This window comes from Sphaeramia orbicularis, chromosome 1, assembly GCF_902148855.1.
Source record: "Sphaeramia orbicularis chromosome 1, fSphaOr1.1, whole genome shotgun sequence".
In the NCBI taxonomy this organism is placed as follows: Eukaryota; Metazoa; Chordata; class Actinopteri; order Kurtiformes; family Apogonidae; genus Sphaeramia; species Sphaeramia orbicularis.
The window spans coordinates 50,217,998-50,228,590 of NC_043957.1; the positions used below are offsets into that span (position 1 = coordinate 50,217,998).

The 10,593-nt window shown below is 36.5% G+C and overlaps 1 protein-coding gene across 2 annotated transcripts; it reads left to right on the forward strand.

Annotated features, from left to right (window-relative positions):
• The first annotated feature begins 5,684 nt into the window (after nt 1-5,684).
• lsm6 (LSM6 homolog, U6 small nuclear RNA and mRNA degradation associated) lies at nt 5,685-9,301 on the forward strand. 2 transcript variants are annotated; one of them, XM_030148472.1, is made up of 4 exons: nt 5,685-5,756; nt 6,169-6,268; nt 6,364-6,477; nt 9,106-9,301. In XM_030148472.1, the coding sequence occupies exons 2-4, from the start codon at nt 6,175-6,177 to the stop codon at nt 9,138-9,140; spliced, it is 243 nt and encodes an 80-aa protein (XP_030004332.1). In that variant the 5' UTR covers nt 5,685-5,756; nt 6,169-6,174; the 3' UTR covers nt 9,141-9,301. The 2 variants fall into 2 exon arrangements, with proteins under 2 accessions (XP_030004332.1, XP_030004341.1); XM_030148481.1 differs by having other exon boundaries at nt 5,709-5,756; nt 6,164-6,268.
• Nucleotides 9,302-10,593: the final 1,292 nt, after the last annotated feature.

Consider the following 10,593-nt stretch of genomic DNA (forward strand, 5'->3'; position numbering starts at 1 on the left):
GTGTTAAAATGTATATAAAATATGTATTGTGACATGTAGATTCAACAGACAGATCACATCTAAAACCAGCAATTCAAACTGGGCCTGTGCTTATCTACATTCTATGCTCTACAACTGCTATTACAACGAATATATTTAAAAAAGCCCTGGTGTTTGAAAGATATACACCTACACACTTTAGTATAAAATAATGCAAATTCTGCACAATGTGTGGCCATCGTTGACATGTAATCGGTAGTAAAATGGGATGGGATGTTGACAACTGTTTTAGACCACAGTGTCAATGCTCGCAATTAACCCCCATTTCAGCAGAATTACTATGTATCGTTTGCAAAATTTCCACAGTCTGCAAGCAAAACATACTTATCTTAGGGCCTTTGGACACCATTATATGTCTGTGAGAGTTCAGTTCAAGCATTTTTTCAGATTTCGGAGCTGCATAGTTAGACATTTACGTCAAAAAGCAGTGAGGAAGCAGCCTCAGTCAGTCGTAATGTCAAATTTAATTTTAACCACAAACTTTACGACCGGGAAAAAATATCACATTATTACATTATTGCCTTCATCGTGTTAAGTTACTACTTTGGTGCAGTCAGGGATAGAGCTGCATAATGAGTGTGCCACATTTCAAATAGCAAAAAGCCACTCGCTATTGCGTGTGAGGCCATGTATCATGATAACAAAGGAGACGTAAATGGGAGTGCACAGAGGTCATTCTTTCAAGGCCACGGAGATAAACTGTTGTTTTCTTCTTTCCAAAATTTCCTTCAAAGCAAGCAACTACGAGAGGGAACAGGGGACAAGGGGAAAAAAATCTTCATTGAATATTCATTAACTGGTGCCTAGGTGTATACATGGCTCTTAACCACTCTTGTTTATGACTTAAGGACTTGTAGTACTGACCTTAGTTTAACACAGCAGCAGATACCAAATTAACCTCTAGCCTCCACAGGGCTAGCCATGCCCTGCTAACAAGCAACCTGTCTAGACACACAAGAAGTACTTTATGATTCCACCTCTTACAATCCCCCCTCTCTTTCCCTCTCTCCCTCTCTCTAAAGCTCTCTGTCTCCGTTAACATGTACTGGCACATCCTACCTCTCTCTATCCTCTTCTATCTTCCTCCACACCATTTCATCCCTATTTCCCCCGAACAACATTTTTCATGTACCTCTGCAGCTGTGTGCTGGTTGGGTCATGCACCCGGCATTCAGAGTTTCATCAGATACTACGCTTTCTCTTATCCTTCACAACATGGTCTGCTTATAACAACAAAAAAAAAAAAAAAAAAAAGAAAGAAAAGTTCTAACCTAAAAGATGCTTAATTTGAATTATCCTTCAAATACAAATGAATTAATTAAGAAGCTCAGAAAAAAAACTAATTATCATTCGGTAAATTGTATTATCTGCAAAGTAACTTATACTTATAACTTCATCATTCATCTTCTGAACCGCTTTGTCCTTACTAGGGTCGCAGGGGGTGCTGGAGCCTATCCCAGCTACCTGTGGGTGAAGGTGGGGTACACCCTGGATGAGTCGCCAGTTCGTCGCAGGGCCGACATATAGAGACAAACAACCAATCACTCTCACATTCACACCTATGTTGACCAATTAACCTCTCACTGCATGTCTTTGGATGGTGGGAGGAAGCCGGAGTACCTGGAAAGAACCCATGCAGACACGGGGAGAACATGCAAACTCCACACAGAAAGGTCCCTGGATGGAATCTAATCCAGGACCTTCTTGCTGTGAAGCGACAGTGCTATCCACTGCACCACCAAGTCGCCCTAAAGTAACTTATTATTCATCTAAAATAATGTGCATAGAATTACCTCAATATCTGATTTGCCTTAAATCACTTTAAACTTATGAGCAACTTATCTAGTTTTGATGAATAGAACATAAATAATTTACTTTGTGTATTTTCTTATATGTTAAAAAGGGGAATTACTGTTTTGTCTGGTGTGTTATGGTTGACAGGTTAATTTCAGTTCCAAAAACAGCACTATTTCTTTGGTCAATCCTACAAAAAGGCTTATGAAAAAGCATGATCTCTGAGAAAGTTGTTTGTGTGAGAGAACTGGATCCTATTTATTGCGTTTTTTTGGTTATTCATTATGGTTGATGTGTATACACGCTTTTGTACATACGTTTTTTACTTATTTAAACTCTGTTTTTTTATGCTTGTTTACTGTGTTGTACAGAGAGCAGAGTTTAAAAAAAAGGTAAAAATTCCTTGTATTTTTTTTAAGATACTTGGCGGAAAAAGGCGATTCTGATTCTGGTTTGGCAACATTGACAATGTACTTCTCTTCATGACAAACCCATAATTAGTACCAGATCAAATTTGACCCTTAAAGGGGTGATATTTTGGGGTTTCTTAAAATGGAATTATGCATTTCAAAACATTTCCCTGTGGTCTACATAAACTGTAAATGCTCTGCTTGGGTCTGAATTCTTCATTAATTCATCTCCACAGGTCCATCTTCAACAATATTTCTGAGTAATGACACCAGAAAGGTCATTTTGAGCACTGGCCCTTTAAATGCAAACGAGCCACTTCCTGCCCCCCCCCAGGTTGTTGGCTGCGCTGCTCTGTCCCATTCAACTAACAACTGAACATTTTAGGTAATTGGCTCGAAGTTAAGACATATTTTCAGTTTTTACTACAACCACTGCTGCTGAAAAACAGTTAAGTCGTACTCGGACAAAAGTTTGTTGGGAGTCTTGACCTTATATGTGCAAATGTCATGATGTAACTAGTTACAGAAATAACAAATTAAGCAGGAATTGAAACAAGTTGTAGAAATCCACTCAATTTTTGCTAAAATGAACATAAAGATAACTTTGCAGCACTTGGAGGGTTCAAATTCAAACTTTTTGAACTATTTGGGTCCAAATACACAAATAAATGTACCAAAGACTAATAAAAGTGGGTTTAGCAAAATATGACTCTTTTAATATCACAGATGTAACTTTAATGTTACACTGTTCACACTGGGTCAAATTATAATCTGAGGATATTGGAAGGGGGAATCCACTACTACCAAGGCACTATAAAAGATAGAATCATTCTAAGTGTTTTGGTAATAAAATGAAAATAAAGGCAGAAACTTCCTTTCCAGGTAGTCGGACAAAAAGCACCATCACTATTGTAAAGATTCACTTCGTCTCAAATTGAACAAAATTATTATGAATTACTCAGGGCAACATAAACCCATTAAAGGCAGATGGCAGCAGAATGTGATATTGGAATAGGTCGGCTTCAGGGTCCTAGCCACAATATTGTATGTATCAGTGAGAAATTCCATCTGTGTATGTATATTGGTAAACTCAACTGGTACCTCTGAAGCGCCAGAACTATGACATATTAGGGTATTTATGTATAGTATGTACAATAAGGTGAGCCCTATCAGTGTATGCAAAGTGTACTGCCCGAGATGTTCAGATGCTGCTTTTTAAGATTGAAAAAGAATGAGACAACAGCTTAAAAAGTTGTCTATAAAATTTGACTCTACACAGACTTCGCTCTCCTTCCTCATTGGCAGTTCAGGCTATAACCCAGCACATCTGGTGACCAGCTACAAGTCCACTGTCCAGCAACCGCCAACTCCCATCAAGATTGTTTGCATTGATTTAAGGGCACAAAAACACAAGGACAAAAATTCTTTCTCAGAGTCTGATTCCATGCAAACATTTTCAAATTTAATTATCACATTATGATAGGGGATTTCATCATTCTGATTAAAAGCACAATTACTGAACTCTATCACAGCATGAGGATATACAGCTGAAATACAGCTCTCTCAACTCGTGGGTTATGGACTCAATCAGAAAGGGATGTGAAGAGTGCAGTGAAGAAAAGGAAATATCATAAATCGGGTAAAGGGCTAACTGTTGACGGGGTAATAGCAACATTTCATAGAAAAGTAACAGGTAAGGTTTACGTTGTTGTTTGTAACATATTGAAGTACAGCTGTGTTGTAAGATCCAGACTGTGTTCTGGGTTTGTCATCGGTCAAACTGAGCCAGAGTTGACACTTTTGTCAGGCTTACCTCTTATAAGTAACAATTTTAAAAGTTACATTAATTATATGATTGAAGAAAATGGCATTTGTGTTAAAACAGTATCATGCAAGTTTTATTTTATTGAACAAGCAATCAAACAAAAATAGAATAGTGGAATTGTGCACATGGAAAAGATACTGTCATTGATAATTTAATTACTGTTAACCATTCATACAGTTTATACTGACAGTTCAGCAACCTACAATAAAGCTAAAAGCCTCTGTTGTACAGCTGTAAAAATATGGTGTATTATTACAGTTTGGTAAAAACTACCTCGTAATTGCAACTAAAGATATGTAACCACCACACTTATCACTGGTGCACCTAATGATACCATAAACTGTATTATCTTGCTTGTTAAAGTTTTGTTGTGAGATGGAGGTGACATGAAAACTGATAAAGGTGGTGTCTCCAATTGTCTACTCAGGAAAAACCCCACTGTTTAATATGGATTTATGTACAGTGTATTGATGATACAATTATAACAGTTAAACATAAAGTCTAAACTCAAGACAGGACAAAACCATCAAAACTGAAATATCATTTGGAATCAAAACAGCTTCCACCACAGCTACCATTCTTACAGGCATTACTTACGTATGCAATTAAAGGTAAAAAGTTGTGATGCTAATTTTGTTAATTTTTTTTTAATAAAAAAAAAAAAAAAAAAGCATAAAAATCAGCAGCACATAGTTCATTAGAGTAATGTGCTTTGAATGCGTGGATGAAAATATATACAGGCAATTTTGGTGAATGAAAAAAGCTCATTTTAACTTGTCTTTACTAGCATTATTAAAGAAAAATAATTGTGGTTGTTTTGAGTTTTATAAAAGTTAGTTGCAGTTTAATGTCAGAGAAAGAATATGGGTCTCAAAGTGACATGAGTTGAGAACCACGAGCCCAAATTACATCATTAATAAAAAATAAATAATACAAACTAAATATACTCTTAATAGGCAGAGTACTGGCTATTGAATTGCCATTTTTATTACCCACTATGGGTTTCTACATCAATATCCAAAATTATACTAGGATGTTATACTAAGTTAAGTCCATTCCTAATCTGTATTGTGAAAGCCAAGTGGCCTTTGTGTGCGTGCATGTATGTGTGTCTGGGGATTCACATAAAATCCAGAAAGAGCTGACTAATGCAGTTTAGCATACTTATGTATTTTTAGTAAAGGAAGAGACTAGGGAAAACAGCAAGTTGATAGGACCAATATTTTGGGAGATATTAATAATTTTGGAATAGAATAGCCTTACAATCACATTGCTATACCCAGAACGCTTTGGCGGTGACTGCTGGACAAATGTGGTATAGCATGCATGAATAGACAACAGCATAAAAAACTACCACATCTAGAACCTATGGGTCAATGAGGTAGTTTTAATTTTATTGCTGTATAATTCATTCATTATGTAAACAGACTGTCCATCATGCTTGCTTTTTGCAAATAATGCAAATTATATGTTTTCAAGAAGTATTATAAATCGTCACTTATCATATAGACATATTCTGTTATGCTATATTGGCATTGTAGAAGTTTGAATGTAAGATATGCACCGTTTACCCACACACGCAGTAAATGTAATACTTTTGTCCCCAATCGGTTGCCGTACCGCACCGTCCTGTGATTGGTCAATCCAACGTCCATGCTAAATACAATCGTTTAGGAAACGTCCGGAAGGTAAGTGAAGGCAATCTAAAATAAAGGTAATGCCTGTGATATAGTTAACTTTTGTATCTTCACAACATTCTACTTCTAATCTACTGAACAAATACAACGCGCTAAAAACAATAATTATAATCTGTCCAGTTACGTGCAGGTATATGTACTGAAGAGCCGGTAGCTAGCAGTGTAGCTACATGCATTAGCTAACAGCTAACGCGACCTGTTTCAGACAAATTACAGCATTTGGGTTGACTCCAAACATTTACAGTGTAATGCACAGTACGCATTGTAAAACATGTGTGAACGAATAATTACAATGAGACATAGAATAGTTATTACAGGAGTGTTTTGTGATTAGCTTTGTCGAGGCTAATGTAGCATGTTGACAAACCTCCGACCCACCGGTGCTTGTCTGCGTCCGTTTCAGATCAGCATGAGTCTCAGAAAGCAGACACCCAGTGACTTTTTGAAGCAGATAATTGGGAGACCTGTGGTGGTCAAACTGAACTCCGGTGTCGACTACAGAGGTAACGTTTCATTACATCTAACATGTCGCAGCGTGCCCAGTTGCTCTCGTAAATCATATACTGTACATGTTTATGTTGTATGTGCTTGTCTGCAGGAGTCCTGGCCTGTCTGGATGGGTACATGAACATTGCCATAGAACAGACTGAGGAGTATGTCAACGGACAGCTCAAAAATAAATACGGAGATGCTTTTCTAAGAGGAAACAATGGTAAAATTTACATATTTTTTTCTTTTTATTGGGGTTTTTCAAACACATGTTCGTTTCAAACAAGGCAAAATGAGATACGTATGTGTATACTGTAAGTTCCTGAAGGTGTAAAGTGAAAGATGAGTATGTAAATAAACAGGCACATAAGATTAAGAACAGATAAAACCAAACAAGACTAGAAAAGCACTCGGAGAGGCAGACTTCTGCCAAGGCAGATCAGTCCCCCCCATCACAACCAAAATTTTATCATTTGTTCCTTGGACCGGTATCAACTTTTCTTGAAAATTTAATCAAAACCCTTCCACAACTTTTTGAGTTATCTTCCTAACAGACAAACAAATAAACAAACTAGGACCCCCCCCCCCCCATCACCACCAAAATTGAATCATTTGTTCGTTATGCCAGTATCAGCATTTCCTGAAAATTTCATCCAAATCCATCCATAACTTTTTGAGTTATCTTGCTAACAGACAGACAGACTGACAAACCCCCATGAAAACTTAACTTCCGCTGTTCCTTGGCGGATGTAACAAACAGACAAACCCCCAATGAAAACATAACCTTGGCGGAGGAAACAAAGCAACAACAACAGAAGGAGAAAAATCCCTACAAACAGAGGATGTCATATCCTTTTGGTTTGTTTTTACATATTTATGATGGGTTATTTTTAATATAATAGTCGATGAATGGCTGCCATGTTGAGTAAAATATGCCGAAATTGCCCTTTGGGGAGTATCGTAACTTTTCTAGCTGCAAGTACTTCATAACATCATTGTGTAAAGCTAGATGAGCTAGAGGATTTTTATGTTTCCAGTGGAGCAAAATTAACCTTGTTGCCAACAGTGTCACAAAATATATCAAGTTCTTACGGTTCCTTGAGAGAACAAGCTCCTGTGCGACAGGTCCAACTCCAAATATGGTAAAGATTGGGTCTGATGTTGGAGGTTTCTTAATTATCTTAGATAATATTTGGAATATCTTAGTCCAGTAATGTAGTGATGCTCGGACAGGACCAAAACATGTTTCAAAGAAGCTGGGATCTGACCACAACAGTCACAGGATGGGCTCACACAGCAGGGGACATTTTGGAGAGTTTCAGTTTTGAAAGATGAAGCTGTTATCGTATATAAAATGTTCAGTTGATGTCAACAGTTGTCACAGTAAATTACAAATGACTATTTATTCCATGTTTAAAGGCTGATTTTTAGTCCCGAGGCAAAGAATAAGAAAACAGATGGATGTTTACAGCTCTAAACACCTCTTTATGGTCAGAGCATAACAAACACCTACTAGGCAGCAGAACAATTCAGAAATCTAGAGGTAGACATTTAAAACAGTAGAATATTTTTTCATCATCTGAATATGCAGAAATAAAATAAAATGAGAAAATTTGGACCCATTTGGTGTTCTGTGTTACAGTATAAACAAACCCACGAAATATATAATCATAGCTCATGATGTCCAAGGAAAATGTTCAGTCTAAAAACTTTACAATATAATTATATTTCATGTTATTATGTTGTAGTCTAACCTTACTTCATATAGAAATTAATACAAAGGGAAAAATGTATTAACTAGTCAAGCAATTTCTACTATTATTAAATATGTAGACAGACAGATGGACAGACTTTATTGATCCCAAACTGGGAAATTGTAGTGCAGCAGCATGACAGACAGCAAAAATAGAATTTAAGATTGGCACAGAATATGCAAGCACACTATACATAATAAATTAGAAGTTTAAAAAATAGAAATGGTAGAAAAGCAGTGCAACAATAAACTGTAATGTGCAGAGTAAAATTGAATTGTTAAGTAAATGGCATTGTTCAGTATGCTGGTTATAGACACCAACTAGAATGTGTTTTCATTTATACATCACTGTAATTTATTAACTCAGAGTAAAGTCATTACACTAGCAGAGAAAAACAGCTCGATTGGTGATTATATAAATAAAAAAAAACAAATTTGAATGAAAGACAAATACTTGTGTTTTTCACCAAAATCTAGAAATCATAGCTTTTTCATGTTGATTGGTTCTATTTACAAAAGGCATCATAAGCTATTAGAAATGTTCACTTTTTTGTTTTGATGATTTGTGGGATTGTACTCATTAGTGACCTATCATTTAGCCTTTATCAGTTATTATGTCAGTATTTTATGTCTGTCAAAACACCTAGAATGTAATGAATCTTTCTTTCAATGTAGGTCTTTGTCCTGCTCTTCCAGTGTGTGATAGTTTACTCACACCAGTTATGTATTGTATCTACTGTATGATTCTCTCTTCACTGTGAGTCATCCTGGCTGGTTGAGTGCTGAGTGTGATAGAAGGGGCAAACAGCCTTAGATAGGGCTATTTTTGTCAAAAAAAAATGAGCAGCTTGCTAAAAGTAGATGCGACTAAAAATATGGTTTCAAAATTACAGCATTTTACCTAATTACAGTCAGTACACACAGCTTCCTTACAGCTTTTATCATAATTTTTTCATAACTGATCCACATTTTTAGGATTTATTTATTTATTTTAATGAGTGCTCTGTCTATGTCCAGTTCTACATTGTGCATTCTGCATATTGTATGGTAAAAATACAACGTTTAATATTTTTTTTTCCCCCTTCTCTCTGTCTGCAGTTCTCTACATCAGCACCCAGAAGAGGAAGGTGTAGAGAAAATCATTTTGTTTTCATTTGTATTTTTCCAGTTATTGATGTGTTTGTAGAAAGCTGTCTCAAAGCATGTTTTTTTTTGGTTCTGTAAAGCCTGAATACTGAAAATGTTTGATTTTTGTAAAAGTGGAATTGGTTAATAAAGTCTACATTTGGACTGATGGGATTTTCTGATCTTAATGTACATAGGGAGCGAAAGAAACCTCTTATATTTTTCAGTATTGGCTAGAAAATGTGAACTGGAAACTCTGAGTGAGGTGATAAATAGCCATTTGTTCTCAGTGATAGTGTTGAAGTATAATTAAAGAATCGATGTTTCTTAAAGTATCTTTGAGCTATTTTTTTTTTTTTTTTTTTTCAAAATGTGTATCTACACTGCCAGCAGGATTTTAACTGGAATAAAGATGGACACTTTTTGGCTAAACCATTCATCCAACGTTTATCCCTAGAGCAAGTAAAGAATCAGAATCTACCACTGTTTTACCACAAGGCTTCAGAAAAGATTAGAGCATAATATTGTAATTTGTCAGTACTAATAGGCTAATTCTGTAATTGATCTTGATAGGACTGCTGTGCAGAAAACCCATTACTGGATCACCCACACATCTGCATTTACTTCATAGTAGAAATAATTTGACAATTGGCTGCTAGAACAACTCTAAATAAAAGTTAAAAATCAGTATTGAAAGCTTTGGTCTTTATCTCTACACCACTTAATAGTGTGCTTTATTCCAGTAATTCACCATGCATGTGGACTTAAGTCTGATGAAGTAAATCAGAATGTACTGATGAAAGAGTAACTTGTTGATTGTTTTAATACAGCCTCACAGACAGATTTAATTCATACAGATACATATGTAAGTGAATTCTTCACTGTCTGGCTGTTCAAATCCTTTACTGAAGAACACAAAAAGACTGACTGCAACACTAATCTATAGATGGTGCCACCTGCAGGCTATGTCAGGCAGCATTAACATGTAAACAGATCTATCAGATCAACTCCCACTGCCCTCTGCAGCAGTCTTAGGGATTTTTGTGCCTGTAAATGCCTCACACAGCCAGGCTTTTGTCGCCATGGCTGTACATACCTGATCTTTATTGATCTGTCAGGTGTGGCCCGGTTCTTCAGTCTCCACTGCTGTGGCCTTGTGAAAACCGAACCACAAGCATATGTAAGAAATTGGAAGTTTATTCCATTTCATTTTGGCCTGTGGTAATTTAGCAAATGAGTTCAAAAGTGGCCCCACCTCATTACGCTAAGATAAGGACGCTATAAATATATGATTCATTAGGCTCTTAATGAGAATGCTGTAGAGTGGAAGCAGTGAGGGGAATTCTTTTCCTTCGGAGGGTGGATTTTTGAGAGCCTTGTTTTCCAACCTGTACATGCGCACTCTGGCCCCTGGAAGGAGACAAAAGGCTGCCAAGGTCAGGCCTGACTTGAGAATGAAGG